General features: G+C 42.9%; 2 protein-coding genes across 3 annotated transcripts in view; one reads left to right on the forward strand and one right to left on the reverse strand.

Moving 5' to 3' along the window:
• The window catches only part of LRRC34 (leucine rich repeat containing 34), a 37,100-nt gene extending 30,125 nt beyond the window's left edge, over nucleotides 1–6,975 (reverse strand). For both annotated transcript variants that reach the window (XM_073626167.1, XM_073626166.1), the window contains exon 1: nucleotides 6,855–6,975. The gene's annotated coding sequence lies outside the window, so the exon portion shown is untranslated. The remainder of the gene's footprint in view (nucleotides 1–6,854) is intronic.
• Nucleotides 6,939–19,374, forward strand: part of LRRIQ4 (leucine rich repeats and IQ motif containing 4) — a 33,537-nt gene continuing 21,101 nt past the window's right edge. The window contains exons 1-2 of the mRNA XM_073626163.1: nucleotides 6,939–7,049; nucleotides 10,418–11,543. Coding sequence (XP_073482264.1) covers nucleotides 10,449–11,543 — 1,095 coding nt within the window. The 5' untranslated portion in view covers nucleotides 6,939–7,049; nucleotides 10,418–10,448. The remainder of the gene's footprint in view (nucleotides 7,050–10,417; nucleotides 11,544–19,374) is intronic.

A 19,374-nucleotide genomic window follows, 5' to 3' on the forward strand; every position in this document is an offset into this window, starting at 1 on the left:
TGGAAGAAAAGTTTATTAAAATGTGAGGAATACCAGCTATTGATGCCGCCATTTCCTCCGTAAATAATAGTCTGACTTGTCCTGTAGACAATGCTCAGATGCTCAGGGATCCTGTAGATAAAAAGATGGAATCCCTATTGAAGGATGTTTTTTCCTTTAGCAGGTTCAGTGGTTCAACCTGCAGAGCAGCGATTGGAGTCTGTCAATACTTAAGAGACCATGTTAAGCAGGTCATCAAGGTATTACCTGAACAGCAGGCCCAGGGGTTTGCTAACCTTCCAGCGGCCTTATGCTTTGTGGTTGACGCCATTAGAGATTCTATCGTGCAAACCTCCCGTCTTTCACTGGGGTTGGTGCATATACGTAGAATCCTATGGTTGAAAAATTGGTCAGCCGAAGCACCATGTAAGAAGCTCCTGGCGGGGTTTCCATTTCGTGGTGAAAGGTTGTTTGGAGAGGACTTGGATAACTATATCAAGAGAATCTCTTGTGGGAAAAGCGCTCTCTTACCTGTCAAGAAGAAGAGTAAGCGTCCCTCTTTTAAACTGACTATTTCCCCAGCGCCGGGGGGCTTCAGCCTCCAGGAAGTCTTGACGGCCGCCTCCATCTGGGTCCAAAGACAAGAGTCAACCCCAGGGACAAAAGAAGTCCTGGGGGAAGAAGCCTACTAGGCAAAACACTAAGACCTCTGCATGAGCGGACGCCCCCGCTCACTCGAGTGGGGGAAAGACTGCGACAGTTCTCAGGGCTCTGGCAGGAGAATTTCCAGGACAGATGGGTAATCTCCATGGTAACCTTAGGGTACAAGCTGGAGTTTCAGGAATTTCCCTCTCCTCGGTTCCTCAGATCAAGTGTCCCCAGAGATCCAGAGAAGAAGCAGTCGCTCCTTCTAGCGTTAGAGCGACTTTTGTCACAGGAGGTCATTATGATGGTACCCGCAAACCTTTTTACGGTCCAAAAGCCAAATGGGGATGTCAGACCTATTCTGGATTTAAGGGATCTGAACCGATTCCTAAGGATTCAATCCTTCCGCATGGAATCAATTCGGACAGTAGTTCCCACCCTGCAGGGAGGAGAATTACTGGCATCGATAGACATCAGAGATGCATATCTGCATGTGCCCATTTTTCCTGCTCATCAGAAGTTTCTGCGCTTCGAGGTAGGAGGGCGCCATTTCCAGTTTGTGGCTCTGCCTTTTGGGATAGCCACTGCACCTTGAGTATTCACAAAGATCTTGGCTCCTCCGCTGGCCAGATTAAGGGCTCAGGGTATAGCTGTCATAGCATACCTAGACGACCTGCTCTTGATAGACCGGTCGGTGGCCTCTTTGAATGGAAACTTGAGGACCACAGTCAGGTATCTAGAACACCTGGGTTGGATCCTCAACCTAGAAAAGTCTTTCCTAAAACCAGTAAGAAGACTGGAGTATTTAGGTCTGATTATAGATACAAGCCAGGAGAAAATATTTATACCCCAGGCAAAGATCGCTGCTTTAAGGGAACTGATTCTGGCAGTCAGGACCAAGAAGGGTCCCTCTGTCCGCCTTTGTATGAGGCTACTAGGGAAGATGGTGTCTTCATTCGAAGCAGTTCCCTATGCTCAGTTTCATTCAAGAATGCTGCAACACAGTATTCTGTCAACCTGGAACAAGAAGGTTCAGGCATTAGACTTTCCGATACACCGGTCGCATGCGGTGCGTCAGAGCCTCAATTGGTGGCTCATACCCAAAAAACCTGCAGAAGGGGAAATCCTTTCTACCGGTTACTTGGACGGTGGTAACAACAGATGCCAGTCTGTCAGGTTGGGGAGCAGTTCTGGAACAGTCTGCGGTTCAGGGGATATGGTCCAAGACCAAGAGGACCTTACCCATCAACATTCTGGAGATCCGGGCGATATATCTAGCCCTAAAAGCCTGGACTATCAGGCTACAGGGTTGTCCGGTCAGGATCCAGTCCGACAATGCCACAGCAGTGGCTTATGTCAATCATCAGGGGGGCACCCGGAGCCGAGCTGCTCAAAAGGAGGTGAACCAGATCTTAGTCTGGGCAGAGATGCATGTACCATGCATATCGGCAGTTTTCATCCCGGGAATAGAGAACTGGCAGGCGGACTACCTAAATCGCCAGCAGTTACTTCCAGGGGAATGGTCTCTGCATCCCGACGTCTTTTGGGCCATATGCCAAAGATGGGGGGTTCCAGATGTAGATCTCTTTGCATCCCGATTCAACAAAAAGATAGACAGATTTGTGGCAAGGACAAAAGATCCTCTTGCATGCGGGATGGATGCGTTGGTGATTCCGTGGCATCAGTTCTCACTGATTTACGCATTCCCGCCTATTCTGCTACTACCACGACTCCTTCGCAGGATCAGACAGGAAAGGAAGTCGGTACTTCTGGTGGCCCCCGCTTGGCCCAGAAGGACTTGGTATGCAGAAATAGTAAGGATGACGGTGGGTTCCCCGTGGACCCTACCGGTACGCCCAGACCTGTTATCTCAAGGTCCAGTGTTCCATCCTGCCTTACAAACGCTAAATTTGACGGTTTGGCTATTGAGACCCACGTTCTGAAGAGTCATGGGCTCTCAGGTCCTGTCATATCTACCTTGATTAATGCAAGGAAGCCAGCTTCCAGGATGATTTATCATAGAGTCTGGAAAGCTTATGTATCCTGGTGTGAATCCAGAGGTTGGCATCCCAGGAAATATGTCATAGGTAGAATTCTTGATTTTCTACAATTAGGATTAGAGATGAAGCTGGCCTTGAGTACCATCAAGGGCCAGGTCTCGGCTTTATCAGTATTATTTCAACGGCCACTTGCTTCGCATTCTTTGGTCTGAAACTTTATGCAGGGGGTGATGCGTCTTAATCCTCTGGTTAAAGCGCCCCTAAACCCCTGGGACTTGAACTTGGTCCTGGCTGTGTTACAGAAACAGCCTTTTGAACCAATAAGTCAGATTCCTTTGGTCTTGTTGACAAGGAAGTAAATTTTTCTGGTGGCCATCTCTTCTGCTAGAAGAGTTTCAGAATTAGCAGCCCTTTCCTGTAAGGAGCCTTATTTGATTATACACAAGGATAGAGTGGTACTGCGCCCTCATCCTAGTTTCTGATTTGCATTTAAACCAAGACATTGTTCTGCCTTCCTTTTTTCCAGATCTCCGGAAGAGAGATCTCTACATTCGTTGGATGTAGTAAGAGCAGTTAAGGCCTATCTCGGGGCAACAGCTCAGATCCGCAAGACGGATGTTTTGTTTGTGCTGCCAGAGGGTCCCAATAGAGGACAGGCAGCGTCAAAAGCTACCATTTCTAAATGGATTCGACAATTGATCATTCAAGCTTACGGTTTGAAACAGAAGATTCCTCCATTTCAGATCAGGGCACATTCCACAAGGGCTATTGGTGCTTCTTGGGCAGTGCATCACCGGGCCTCTATGGCTCAAATCTACAAGGCCGCAACCTGGTCTTCAGTTCATACATTCACCAGATTCTATCAGGTGGATGTGAGAAGGCATGAGGATATCGCCTTTGGGCGTAGTGTGCTACAGGCAGCAGTACAGGGTCCTCAGGTCTGATTGCTCCCTACTTGGTCGTGGTCCCCCCCCTCAGGTAGCATTGCTCTGGGACATCCCACCAGTTATTACTGTGGCTCTGTGTCCCGTGATGTTCGAGAAAGAAAATAGGATTTTTTAAAACAGCTTACCTGTAAAATCCTTTTCTTTCGAAGGACATCACGGGACACAGAGGTCCCGCCCCTCTTCTAATACACTATATTGCTTGGCTACAAAACTGAGGTATACCTGCAAGAGGAGGGATTATATAGGGGGTTGAACTTCCTGATAGGGTGTGCCAGTGTCCAATCACCAGTGATACCCTATATAACCCACCAGTAATTACTGTGGCTCTGTGTCCCGTGATGTCCTTCGAAAGAAAAGGATTTTACAGGTAAGCTGTTTTAAAAAATCCTATTTTTGGCTTCTGGCTGTGGCCCCCTGATCCCACGATGAGACCCTCTGTCTCTTGGCTGGCGCCCCCTGACCCCTGGGTGAAACCTTCTGTCTCCCACACTGGGAACAGTCCATACTGGAAGCTCGGAACTATCCTCAGACCTGAGTATATAATGACCCTGCACACCTGTGTAGTCAGCCATGTTGCAAACGTCTACCAAAACCTGGACACAAGATTGAATGTTCCGATCCAAAACTACAGAATCGGGAGAAAGAAAAAAACACAGCTTTCTCCGTTCAGAAATGATAGCCCTGAACCTCACATGAACCCTTAGTGTGAATCCTGTGTCACATTCTCCTCCATTTTGACAGGATCTCCCTCTGTCGCAATATACTTACCTCTATGCAGCTGTTCCATATTGACTCTAAGATCGAGAACTGATCGATCACATGACTACTGATCTCTCAGTTCTCAAGCTGCTTCCAAGCAGAGAGCGGTGACTGTCAGTCACCGCTCTCTGCTCCGCTCCGGCAGCGCTCTCTGGAGCACCGTGCAGAGAAGGGGGCGGGTGCAGCTGGCTCTGGCTCTCAACCCTGTGCTAAGAGGCAAAGCAAGTTGTCAATCAGGAAGCTGGGTAAATCCCGACAAAATTGTCAGGATCTTTACACATCCTGGAGCAGCTTCACCTGGAGCTATAGCTCGCTGTCAGATGATTCTGGGTTATAGGAGAGCAAAATAAGCACACTCCTGAGACCCACAAGAGAAGTATGGCCAAAAAGCTTTGGCCATACTTCTCTTTTAAACAGGTTTTATTACAATAGGTACAATTTTTCCTAATGAAAACTGCATTCACAAACAGAATTTTATTTGTTCGTCAAAAATTTTACATTCTGCACCTTCAAATTTTCTCATCTCTATGCTCAAAACTGATTTTTTTTTGACTCCGCCTACCATTAGAAAAAAAACAAATGAACATTCCTAAAATTAAAACTTCAACAAAATTCTACACGTGTATAATCATCTTAACACACACACACACAAGTAGCCAAGCAGATTACATTGCATACAAATCCAGTGCCCAAAACTGAGCACCACAGCAACAGCGAAAAAAGAAACAATAATTTTTGACCAAGACATGTTTATCGGTTGGCCCGTAAATGTCATAAATGCATTGATCATTTCTTATGTAAAGTCTGTGTGGAATGCCAGAGAACCAATCATAGGTACAGATCAACTACACAAAGAAATCTTGATCATAGCCAATTTTTGCAACTGATATAGAAGTTTGATTGATAATGAGGACAGTATCCATGTATATTGAGCTCCTTTTCAAATGTTTGGATTTAGATTGATCAAACCATTTATGGAGCGTATAAGACAGGAAATGTCTGTGGATATACCATGGTATGATTTAAAGGAAAGCAGCAGATATAATGGATTACATTTTTAGACATTTCAATAACCTATAAAACAAGATATCTGGTTAAATTGTTGAGAATTAGAGAACTGTTGAGAATTGTTTGGTTTAACTGTTGAGAATTAAGCCCCGTACACATTATCAGATTTTCTGCTGAGTTTTTCCTTCAGATTTACCAAAACCATGTAGTGCAAGGGCCTGCCTGATTGCATTCACGTTGAAACTCCTAAGGTTTGACCTCATATTATATGATTTTGGTAAATCTGAAGGAAAAACTCAGAGGAAAATCTGATAGTGTGTATGGGGCTTAGGATACACTTTAAAAAGTCCAAGCATGACTAATCACACCTGAGCGTTTTACAGCTCGAAGTTCACATCTCCTAAACACCCAAAGCTTAAAAAAAGTTTTGGAGTTACTTTTGTAGCTTGATTGGGGCAGATTGGTGCATTTTTTGAAGCAGCTGAAAGCAGAAACACATAGCAATAAATGATGAAACAGATGATAGATTTCTATTTTGGCTAAGGCAAAAACACTAAGACCTCATACACACTATTAGATTTTCAGCAGATTTTTGTCTTCAGATTTACCAAAACCATGTAGTGCAAGGGCCTGTCTGATTGCATACAAATTGAAACTCTTATGCCGCGTACACACGGTCGGACTTTTCGTCTACAAAAGTCCAACGGACGCTGACGGACTAAAGCTGGCTGGTAATCCGATCGTGTGTGGGCTTCTCCGGACTTTCAACTGACTTTTTTAGCCTAAAATCCGACGGACTTTAGATTTGAAGCATGCTTCAAATCTTTACGTCGTAAGTACGACGGACCCCGAAGTCCGCTCGTCTGTATGCTAGTCCGACGGACAAAAACCCATGCTAGGGCAGCTATTGGCTACCGGCTATGAACTTCCTTATTTTAGTCCGGTGTACGTCATCACGTACGAATCCGTCGGACTTTTGTGTGGTCGTGTGTAGGCAAGTCCGTTCGTTAGAAAGTCTGCTGCAAGTCCGCTGAAAGTCCGCCGGAAGTCTGTCGGACAGGCTGTCGGACTTTTGTAGACGAAAAGTCCGACCGTGTGTACGCGGCATTAAGGTTTGACCTCATATTATATGGTTTTGGTAAATCTGAAGATAAAAATCTGCAGAAAATCTAATAGTGTGTATGGGGCTTAAGGCTCCAAAATGCTTGGAAAATGCTGTACAAAAGCGCTTAAAAACATGCATACAAGCGAGCGACAAAACGCATGAAAAAACAGACAAAAACGCGATGCTCAGGTGTGAATGCAGCCTTCTACTAGGAGAGCATGAGACTCTGTATAGGCAACCTCTGTCTTATCACCCTAATGTAACGTGAAAGTAAGGGAGCATAATATCACAAACATCACATAGCGCAGAAAGGTTGCATTTAGACACAAAAGAATAAAACAGAAGTGGCCGACAAATGGCTGCTAATGGTTTCTTATAAGGCAGAGGACATGATATACATAGAAGTGTTACCTGTAGTTACAGGCAGCGAGTCTGTGCTCAGTCCTGTGTGTCAGGTCATGTTGTTGTCCCCGGTTGTCATAGTCACACACCCCCCTCCTCCTCCTCCTCCCTGGATGTCTCCTAGCTAGGCTGCTGTAGTTTCTGCTTGAAGATACAGAGGAGAAGGAGGTCGGTGGACTGGGGGAGTCGCAGCAATACAGACTGGTGAGATGGGCACCTGGCATTGGGCAAAATTTGCATTAATATTACTGCTACTAGAACCAAGCAGAGGGCAGGGGGGCTTGTGTAGCTCCAGTTACCTCTCTGTACTGACTAACTGACTGCTTTAAAACTTTCCCTGCAGTCTATATGCTTTCCTTCTAATTAATGAGAAGAGAGGTGGGGAGTATAGTGGCGCTTGGAGACAGACGGATGGGTGGGAAACAAAACTATGGGTAAAGGTGATTATGATAATGAAATCCAGTGGGGGTAGCTTGGACCCTGGAAAGTTCAGTTCAGGCTAGAATGGGTTAGGAACAAGCTTGATGGGTTAAAGATGTACAGTATATAGCGCTTTGGCAGGCTGGTTGTACCCAAGTAGAATCATCAATCAACTTGGTGCATTCAGCCTGCCCGTTAACTTCTCGAATCTCAGCCAGTTCCTGCTTAACCGGCCGCGATTTGAACCATGTATGACCGGCCTTAATGTGACACTAAACAATCTCCCTTTTCTCCAAGAATAATCCATACACGTCCACCACTTAATTGCCCTGTAACCTGTTTTTCTTTAAGTTGTTTCTTACTGTGTTTTTCTGCCTCCTTGTAATATCCTCTGTGAGCTCCTGAACCTCTCCTTTTCCCCCTATTCTGTTTGAAATACATAGTACACATTATTTTTCAATTATGTCCACTGCTCTACGTACAGTATATTACAAACCCCATAGTCCATCTCAGGAGCAAGCAAGAGAGGGTGGCTACATTCCTACATACAGTAGGGTCATAGAGAACAAGCATAGCCACCTTCTAACAGGAAGTCAGATCACAGCAGCAATAGAAAAAAGAAATGTTGAGATTTGGAAGAAGGTGAGAGCAAAAGAGCAATGGAAGGGGCTTTTTTTTAGATTGAAAATACATACTTGAATAGAATATTTTTTATTGTATTATATTATTTTAATGTCACTTTAATGTTTACATCTGTTCCATTCTTTGCTGAGTAGAGGGTCAAGCAGGACATTCTTTCATTTTATTTAACCACTTCAATACATGGTGCTTTTACCCCCTTCCTGCTCAGACCAATTTTCAGCTTTCAGTGCTGTCACACTTTGAATGACAATTGTGTGGTCATGCAACACTGTACCCAAACTTAATTGTTAACATTTTGTTCACATAAATAGAGCTTTCTTTTGGCGGTATTTTATCACCACTGGGTTTTTAACTTTTTGCTAAATAAACCATACAGTAAAAGACTGAATTTTTGTTTAAAAAAAAACTGTTTTTCTTTGCTTCGGTTATAAAATTTTGCAGATAAATAATCTTTCTTGATAAATTTAGGTCAAAGCTTATTCTGCTACATTTATTTGGTGAAAATAACCCAAAGCCGTGTAGATTATTTAGTCTTTAGGAAAGTTATACTGTCCAAAAACTATGGTATATATCTGAAAATTGATCAATCCTGATGTACTGATGGCCCATCTCATTTTGTGAGGCCCGAAACCACCAGGACAGTACAGATACCCCCCAAATGACCCTTTGCTTTCCAAACAGTATGCCCTATTCATGCCATAATGCTGTGTTAGGGTGTGTTGCAGCACATTGCATACAAATGCAGACAATTCTATGAAGTGATGCACAGAGTTAAATGATGTTTTATTTTGTGACAGTTAAGGTTTAAAGAATGGAAAAAGTAAACGGTGCAATGCACTACATACTGTAAATGCGACAATTTTGAAAAAAACGCAATATTTTTTACTTTTTGCTATAATAAATATCCCCAAAAAATATCTAAAAAAAACAATTTTTATCCTCAGTTTAGGCCGATACGTATTCTTCTACATCTTCTTCCCCTAGTGGCCACAGGGCGAAGCGACATTACATAACGTCGTTTCGCCCAGCCGTGCCATTCTGCCGCAGTACAACTGCAGCGGCTGGTCGGCAAGTGGCTATATGACATTTGCAGATTGAAAAAGATTAAAAATTACTTTTGAAATTTCATAATGTTGAAAATGATATCACTACAACTCATGGGAGGGTTATGGCTTGCTAGTTGCAGTAAATCGGTCCCTGCAATAAGAAGGCCCTGCAGAAAAATAAGAAATTATTTCATCCTGCATGTCTTGCCATACTACAAAGAGTTCTAAATATCACAAGTTCTGGGAGATTGGCTACACGTGTGTAGCGTTAAAGTGGTTGTAAAGGAATATTACTTTAAATAACAAAACATGTCTATGTTTACCTGCTGTGAGTGGCCCAGAATCTCCTTTACCTCCTGGTGTAAAAAGAAGCCGCTGTGGAGAGACATGGTTGAAGTCAGACTTCAAACAAATTCTAAGGCAAGACTGGAAATCACAGTTATACCTCGGTTCACAGACTTAATGAAATGACTCTGGTCGCGAACGAAATTGGTTGTGAACCGAGGCAAATTTTCCCATAGGGTTCAATGTAAATCAGGTTAATCCATTCTCTTTTATTTTTGTTTATATAAAATTATGAAATGTATGTACAAAAAAGGATTTTAAACATATATTACATACAGTCTTTTACATTAAGCTGACCTCTTTCATGTGTACATCTAAAAAAAATTAAAAACAATAAAAAAAATAAAAAAAACTATAGCTCATCTTTAATCCTTGTTTGAAACAATCCCAAACCCCAATTTTAATGAGTAATCTAGGGGCCAGAAAACAGCACTGTGCATCCATGAAAAGATCATCTGAGGGCATGATAAAGTTGTAAAATTCACTGTATATTTACTGAATATCCGTGTACAATGAGTCTGTTTTATAGATTTGAAGAAAAATAATACAAATGTCCATTACAACTTCCCCAATCCCATATTTCGTTTTTTCTCATATAGATTAAGCAATGAAAGCTGCAATGTGTTCCTTTATCACAGTTTAAAAAAAGAGTTACAATTAAATAGCAAAAAAAGCATTTTTTAAAGGCTGGAAATTGTCATAAGAAGTTCATAATTTCTAGGGATGGCACAGACACAGAGAGGCAATGTACTGGCAAAAAGGTAAATAACTTTATTAGAATTTTTTCACTACAGCCCTAACATGGAACTAAATCCACCAATTTACCTGATTCTCAAAACAGGTACATTCAAGGCATGCCGTGAATTGTAACTGTCACAGTTTCTTGTGTTTGCAATGAAACTGTCAAGCCATCAAATGGCTGGTCTCATAACTGATCACACGTGCAGCATTATGACAACTGCAGATCAAACAGAACCAATATGGAAACTTCCATGGCTGTAAAGAATAAAGTTTTACTCTACCCCCCCCCCCCCCCCAAATTGTGCTTTGCAATTGTATAAATATGATCATTGCTAAAGTCATAACACATGAAATTAGGATTTCTGTTTGTGCTTTTAGGTTAAAACATATGTAGACTACAGCTGCAAAAATGCCTGAATTTCGTCAAAGCACATCAGGCAAGATGTTCAACGTTCGCTTTTCAAATGCCGTCACATCAGTTCTATTGGATACCAATGAGCAGACTTGGGAGACAGTTGAAGGAAAAACTGAGTCTGAGCTACCCATAAAGTTAAAACATCGAGTCCTCTTCTTGGATTCTTCTCAGCAGAAGCATAAAGAGTTACCTGGTCAGGTTCTTGATCTGGAAGATCTTGAAGAACTGCACTTAGAAAAGAACCAGATAGAAACTATTCCTAAGGAAATCTACCAACTCCATAATATAAAAGTCCTTTACTTGAATAACAATAACATTACCCAGATTTGTGATGAGTTTGGAGAGCTAAAAAAGCTAGAGACCTTAGACCTTAGCAATAACCCACTTGACTGGAGCTCCTTGGAGATCATTAGTGGACTGCATCAGCTCCGCGAGTTAAGACTGTACAGTATAAACCTTAATGAATTTCCAGTTCTGATCTGCAAAAAACTCCACCATTTGCACCTACTGGGCCTCTCCAAGAACAGACTTAAATCTCTTCCAGCAGAAGTAGTTAATTTAACACATCTTAAAGAAATTTATTTAAGGGATAATAAATTTGCCTTGTTTCCAAAACAGATCTGTGTACTTCAAAGCCTAGAAATTGTTGATCTTGGGGAAAATAGACTGACATCTATACCTGAAGAAATTAGTTCTTTATCTAATCTTAATAAATTGTTTATCAGTATAAACAATCTGTCGTTCATACCAAAAACTCTCAGTCGCTGCACAAAGTTGGCAGTTCTTGATGCTTCTGGAAATCACCTTCAAAAGCTCCCTCATTCACTTAAAGAATTGGGAGATCTGGATGAACTTGGGCTGTCAAATAATGACTTGAAAATCTTACCATCTACAGTAACTAAGTTACATTTTCTCTGTGTCCTCTATCTGAAAAACACAGGATTGTCAATGTTACCTGCTGAATTTGCCAAGTTGGGATTTCTCAAGATACTAGACCTTAGTCAAAACTCTTTTACTGAATTCCCTACTGTGATCTGTGCTCTCAAAAATCTTCAAGTGCTTTCACTAGATGACAACTTAATGAGCTCGGTAAGATTGTACAATCTTATTCTACAATATAATATGATATAAAATAACAAATTCTTAGCCGAGAGATAAAAATTGAATTTCTCTGATACAGCTAGGTGTCATTTTATAGTGTTCTATGTTCTATTTTTACTTCATCTGGCAATTAAGTTTATGTAAAAAGACTATACAGGTAAGCATACAGCAATCTCTAAATTCCAATATTGCCCTAGTGGCTTTAAATGCAATGACTTTTGTTGAGCCTAATGAACTGCTAACTTTATGGGTAATTACACATACATTTTCTCTCAATGTGCATTTGGTTGGTTAGAAGCTAAGAAAAAAACAACATAATGACCTCACAAGAAATGTTATGATGTTATAATGTTGTTACATGCAAGAGAAATGGAAAACTCTTGAAATTTAAGGGGCTACTCTCTTCTTGTAATGAGGATTTAAAAGGTGTAACATTGTTGATTGTTTATTGAAAGAAAACAAGCCAACATGTGTCAAGGTTCTGCACCTCTTTATCAGGGCTGAGCAACAGTGTAAATAGGTTTATATGTATGTGAGATGAAGTGCAAAACTAGCAGGAACATAAATTGGGTGTGTTGGATAATGAAATTAGTGCTTATTTATGTCAGATCTCTGCAGAATACACACTCAGAATTATTTTTCTACAAGCGCCATTCTTTTGTTTTGTGTTATCCTGCACACCTGATTTATATTCCAGCTAGTATTGCATTTCTTCTCACACATACAGTATGCCTTTTCACACTGATGCTCAACCCAGATGAAGGAGATTATGTGACACTGCTATATATTTTTGGTTTATGTCCTCCGCCATGTCTTGTTAAAATTGTATATATAAAGCTATAATGAAGCGCAACCACACCCAAATGTCAGGGCTAAATAAAAGTGAGTGGTAATTTTCAAATTAGTGATCACAATATAAACATTATGCAATGAGCAAATGAATTTAGTCCATAAATAGCAATAACTGTTGCTAGTATATTCAAAAGTGAATATTCATATGATAAAAAGTGAATCACTCTTCATAGTGATTAAAAAGGAGATTAATTCCAGAGATAAAATGATAATTCTCCCGCTCTACAAGACTCTGGTCCGGCCGCACCTAGAGTATGCTGTCCAGTTCTGGGCACCAGTCCTCAGGAAGGATGTACTGGAAATGGAGCAAGTACAAAGAAGGGCAACAAAGCTAATAAAGGGTCTGGAGGATATTAGTTATGAGGAAAGGTTGTGAGCACTGAACTTATTCTCTCTGGAGAAGAGACGCTTGAGAAAGGATATGATTTCAATATACAAATACCATACTGGTGACCCCACAACAGGGGCAAAACTTTTTCACAGAAGGGAGTTTAACAAGACTTATGGCCATTCATTAAAATTAGAAGAAAAGAGGTTCAAACTTTAAACTACGTAGAGGATTCTTTACTGTAAGAGCGGCAAGGGTGTGGAACTCTCTTCCACAGGCGGTGGTCTCAGCATTGATAGTTTCAAGAAACTATTAGATAAGCACCTGAACGACCGCAACATACAGGGATATACAATGTAATACTGACATATAATCACACACATAGACTGGACTTGATGGACTTGTGTCTTTTTTCAACCTCACCTACTATGTAACTATGTAGTGCAGGTGTCTAAAGTCTTCATAAGTGACAATCCAAACTGTAGTGATTAAGCACACCACTGTATCCACCACTGGTCTCTATATGTGCTCACCTCACACAGAGACCAACTATAGGGTCTAATGGCACCTTCCACTCTGGGGTAACAATCCAGCAATCTGTAGTTCCTCTTAACTACAGGGACTTCCAATCTCTCAGGAGGAGTTCCTTGTGGTATTAAGACATAAAGGTAGGGAGAGACTTAACATAGTGTTTTACCACTTTAAAACATTTTTATTAAAAACACAGTATATAAAACTCACATTAGCAGATGCACTGTCCTGGTGCAGTAAAATGCTTGAAAAGCAAAATTGGACAATCACTGGATCACTGAGACATCCGCAACTCCTTAGCTCTGTGTCCCCAGCAGCTCATGGACTGCTTCCTGGATGTGCGCAATGACGTCACAGGCTCCACCTCGACGTGTTTGTCACTATGCTCGTGACTGTATCAAGAGATGTGAGTCTAGTGTCATCGCTCTAGATTTATTGTCAGAATAACCAATGGGAGGTGATTCCCGTCGGCCATTTTATTGTAGCCCATCTTAGCTGCCATTTTGCGATAGCTCTGTAACAAATGCACTGTATTAGCAACCCAACTGTTGATAGATTCATAATTCCATTTGACTTTTGTGATCAAAAGACTCAATTACCTTTTATGACTCTGGCCTGTGTTTGTGGCTGTTCTGGTATTGTCAATCTCCCCTCCCAAGTGTCTCAAATCAGATCCTAATTTGACAAATTGAAAAATGCTTGCCTACTCAATCTCCCATAAAAATTTAAAGTGGCCCCTGGGAAGGTGCATAATGGGGCTAGGTGCAGACATCATGTCTTTTTCCTGAGCGTCTCTCTCACAAGTGTTATGCAGTTTCACCACCGCAGTTTAACCAAAGCAGAATAACTAAAGCTGTATGAGGATACAACAAGAACTGAGCTCCACTCTGGTAAGACGGCAATCAGACCACCATTTGCTATTTCATTTATTTAAAGTCAGATTCCCAATCTCTGTCCACTAACATGCTCCTTCTACTCCTCCTTCTCTCATTGGTGTTCTCTATCCTCAAATTGTCTGTCAGGAAGGCTCTGTCAGAAGACAGAATAATAACCGCAGAAGAATCCCTGTTCCCTGAATGCCTGGAAGAAGAGGAGCGTTAGCGAGTGCTAATGCGCAAACGCATATGCGCATGCGCAATGCATTCCGTGACAGATAAGGGCGGCAAATGGGCTATTTAAGCTGGATCAGCACCCAGGATCAGTGCTGTCTCGTCTACAGCATTCTGTGAGTATCCTGTTACCTGTATCTGCTCTTGAAGTATTGACCCGGCTTCTTTCTGACTACTCCTGTTTTCCACCTGTATCGACCCTGGCTTGTCCTTTGACCATTCTCCTGCCTCTGCATCTGTATTTGATCTGATCGTTTTGTGTATGACCCGGCTTGTCTGACTCTGCTTAAGTTCCAGCCAATCCAGTGCTACCAAGTTGCTAGCACCTTTCCAGCTACCTTTGGGACCTGCTTTTCGGCTAAGTACCAGCCTGTTCCTGCCCATGGAGACCCACTGCTATCTGGCAAACTACTGGATTAGCAACCCAACAAGCACATTTTACCGGCACTCGTGCGACTCTGCACTCCTGTGCTACCTGTATACACTACCAGGGGCCCAGAGTCAGAGGTGCAAGAGAGGCCATCCTCTGCATAACCAGGCTCTACCCACCAGGTATGTGACAGTAGGAGACAGCCATGTCAGCCTGAGCAAGGAACCTCTCCCATGGAGGACCTGTGCCAACATCTAGCCAGCCTCACAGAAGCCGCCAAAAACTTGCAGGAAGGTTATGTTTGGCTAGAGTAATGTGTACAGACTTTATCAGCACTCTCTGCTACCCCGGTGCTGCTCCCTCATCTTCTGCTGGAAGCTCTGCTGCACCTACATTAGTGATGTTACCACCAGAGCCCCGAACGCCTACTCCTGAAAGGTTCTCCGGTGACCGCAGCAAATTCAGGGCTTTCTGCACGACCTGTGAATTATACTTTACCCTACAGTCCCGCACCTTCTCCCTGGAAACCACCCAGGTTGGATTTGTCATCTCTTTGCTACAGGGTGAGCCACGGTCATGGGCTCACCGCCTACTGGAACAGAAGGCCACTTCCCTAGATACCCTGACCACCTTCTTAAATGACATGGCTCAGATTTATGATGACCCTCAGCGAACTGCCACTGCAGAAGCAGTACTCTGCACACTCCAACAGGACCGCTGAGCGGCCGAGGATTATATTTCCGATTTCAGGCGCTGGAGCGCCGACACCAATTGGAACGATGTGGCTCTCCGTTACCAGTTCCGTATGGGTCTTTTAGAAGCCTTGAAGGATGAGCTAGCCCGAGTTGGGGTCCCACATTCTCTGGACGACCTCATAAAACTATCCATCCAGATTGACTGGAGATTAATAGAATGTAGATCTGAGTGATCCACCAGATCTTTTCGCCCTGTATGGATGTTACCACAGGTGGCCAGTTCACCAGGCCCAGCTCCTTTTGAATGCACAGCACCTGCTCCTGACACTTCTGAACCCATGCATCTTGGCCTACTTTGCCCTTCATTTACCAACAAGGAACGTCAACACCGTCGCCAGAATAATCTGTGCTTGTACTGCGGAGAACCAGGCCACTATGTGAGAATCTGCCCAGCCAAACTCCATAAGTGCCTGTCTATTTCCTCTTCCAAGTCTCCAGCTTTGCATAGCAACTCTTCTCACCTGGCTTTCTCTATTCTGTTACAGCTTCCAGGAAGGACAATTCAAGCACCAGCTATGATTGATTCCGGTGCCTGCAGTTGCTTCATTGATCTATCCTTTCCTGCTGAACACCAAAATACCTCTGCAACCCAAGGCCCAGAGACTCTCCGTTCATCTTGCAGATGGGTCCACAATCAAGTTTGGATTAGTCTCTTAAGAGACCACCCCATTATCTGCCACCATTGCTACCGGTCACCAAGAACTATTACGCCTAGATGCCATTGCTTCACCCTTGTTCCCCATTATACTAGGCATGCCTTGGCTGAAGGCACACAACCCGCATATCAATTGTGTTACACAGTTTCATTCACCCTACTGTCATCAACATTGCCTACCGGAATCAGCATGTCCCACGCCATCCTTGCTATGTATGGACTCTGACCCTGAAGCAGGCACATCTGTTCCTGCTACATATCGGGATTTTCTGGACGGTTTTAGTAAGAAAGAGACAGAGACTCTTCCTCCTCATAGATCTTACGATTGCCCAATTGACTCCCGGGGGCCGAGGTGCCCTTTGGAAGAATCTTTTCCTTATCTGAACTAGAACCCACAGTTCTGAAAGACTACATTAATTAGAGTTTGAAGAAGGGGTTCATTCATGCATCTACCTCTCCAGCTGGGCCAGACATTTTCTTTGTGGAGAAAAAGGACCATTCTCTTGGACCCTGTGTCGACTACCATGAGCTCAATAAGGTCACAGTCAAGAACCGGTACCCCCTACCTCTGGTACCTGAATTGTTCCAAAGGCTTAGGTCAGCAGCTGTCTTCACAAAGCCAGACCTCTGAGGGGCATACAATCTGGTCCGCATACGGGCCGGGGATGAATGGAAGACAGCATTCCATACTATATTTGGACATTTTGAATACCTGGTGATGCCCTTTGGCCTGTTCAACGCCCCTGCTACATTCCAGCATTTTGTCAATGATATTTTCCGCAATTTTTTGGACCTTTTTGTTATCATCTACTTGGACGATATTCAGAGATTCATCATGGGCATGTGAAAAAGGTGCTGACCCGACAATATGGCTTATATAAGCTAGAACAAAGTCGCACTCAACTAATATACATAACATAAAAATATGACGTCAAATTACGAGTCCTGGAAGTGCGGGCGCTCGTTTTTTTACCGGCAGGTGTTTTTATTACTTCTTCCATGTATGGAAATGTACTTTTTTAAACCAATAAATGGTTGGATTCACACGATGTGGAGCTCTCTTTATTTACTTTGAGTGGGACATCCTTAGACATCGGAAGAGAAAGGGAGAGATCGACCACAGGATCACAGATCTTTGGCCAGACCACAATCTAAAGGCCCTGGCGGGGTAATCAGCCACAAGCGCTACTGGCCTTTCTAAAGGTCCAGTGTATCTGGTAAGCAGGCATTCCTTAATTTCGGTGGTGGTCTCATATGGTGCACAGGGGGTTGAAGGGGATTACAATGTGTCTGAGAGTCTACATATGGACTAAAAGTTTAAGATTTTGCCACCCTTGCTTACCTATCACCCCGTTCTTTACATCACTCTTCGCCCAATAAGGAGGACTGTTTAGCACCAGATGTTTTATGCGGTACATGCTTTTACATTTCTCTTCTGTAAAAAGGAGGACTGTTTACTATCAGATATTTGATGCTGTACATGTTAGGAGGACTTTTTATCAGTAGATATTTATGTTATGTACTGTATATTAGTTGAGTGCGACTCTGTTCTAGCTTATGTTGTTTTTTTGTGATATCACACATTTGAGTTGCTGGTGTTTATTTTAATTTTCACTTTTTATTTTTCACTTTTTACTTGGAAGCGCGGTTTTTCTTCCATATACAACATGGCTTATATGCCAAGCCGGAAAAATGTGAGTTTGAGCGTCAGAGCATCCAGTTCCTGTGATTAATAATCTCTACAGATAAAAAAGGAATACAGCGTTTCGTAGGGTTCGCAAATTTCTATCGGAAGTTCATCAAGGGATTCTCAGCCATCATTTCTCCCATCACCCAACTGACCAAGCACAGCAACTGGTTTTCCTGGACTCCCGAAGCCCAGTCTGCTTTCGAAACCTTAAGAGTTCTTAATTTCTGCATCTATTCTAAGGCACCCTGACCCAGCTCTACCATATGTGTTGGAGGTTGATGCATCAGAATCTGCAGTAGAGGCAGTGCTCTCGCAACGCCAGGGGGCCAAGGCCCTTCTACACCCAGTTGCGTTCTTCTCGTAAGCTTTCACCGGCAGAGATGAATTACGATGTGGGAGATCGTGAACTTCTTGCAATAGAGGCTGCACTAGAAGAGTGGAGATATCTCCTGGAAGGGGCAGCCCACCAAATACTCATTTTCACTAACCATAAGAACCTCAAAAAATTGAGGACATTTGAGGCCATGTCAAGCCAGGTGGGCATTGTTCTTTTCAAGGTTTTCTTTCCACATAACATACAGGTCCGGGTCAAAAAATAACAAACCTGATGCTCTTTCCCCGGCTTTTTGGGGAGCCTGAGGAATCTGGTGGCTCCCTGACACCATTCTGTCCTCTGGAAACTTCCTCCTGTTGCAAGAAGATTTCATCTCTCAAATCATACAAGCCTCTGTGGGAGTTCTCTTACGTCCTGAGACATCCTTACAAATGAAGGATGGACTATTATGGCACCAAGATAACATTTTTGTACCAGAAGAAATACATGTTTTTGTTCTGAGCCTGTGCCATGACCATGCATTAGCAGAACACTTGGGAGCCAGTATAACCTCTATGACAAAATTTCTCCCCTGTCCTGTCCTGACCTGGCCACCTCTGTCTACAACAGTTCACTCTCATTCTTACTGGATGCACTTGCTCCTCTAGCTACACATAGAATCAGGCCCGACCATTATAACCTTGGAAAACTGACAACACCAGAAATCTCAAGAGACATTGCTGTGCTCTTGAACAACTGTGGCGTAACATCAAATCCCTGCAGGACTTCACCCTATATAAATCTGTCCTTCTAAAATACAATTCCTGCCTCCATGCGGCCAAGCAAACCTACTTTTTCTCTCTTATTAATACCTTGTCATCCAGTCCCCATTGGCTCTTCCATACCTTCAACTCTCTGCTTTGTCCCCCACCCCTCCACCCACTAATTCACTCGTTAGTGGGTGGAGGTGATGTCAACACGCTGTTCGTACTAGGAGGGCGGGTGCTTGTTGCAAGCTGGCCCGGCTATGTTTTAATCTATGCACATTTTTTTACTACCAATGTAAGTGCAATAACGTCTTTTAAAATATGGCCAGTCTTTCTTTTTAGGTCATTCCGGAATGAGATGGTCACGGACTCTACAGTGTTGTCAGTGTGTGAGATACTCTGCAGCCATCCACCCTCTCAATCGTCCAAATGATCTTCTGTGCATGTAA

The sequence above is a fragment of the Aquarana catesbeiana genome, linkage group LG04 (assembly GCF_042186555.1).
Source record: "Aquarana catesbeiana isolate 2022-GZ linkage group LG04, ASM4218655v1, whole genome shotgun sequence".
Classification (NCBI taxonomy): Eukaryota; Metazoa; Chordata; class Amphibia; order Anura; family Ranidae; genus Aquarana; species Aquarana catesbeiana.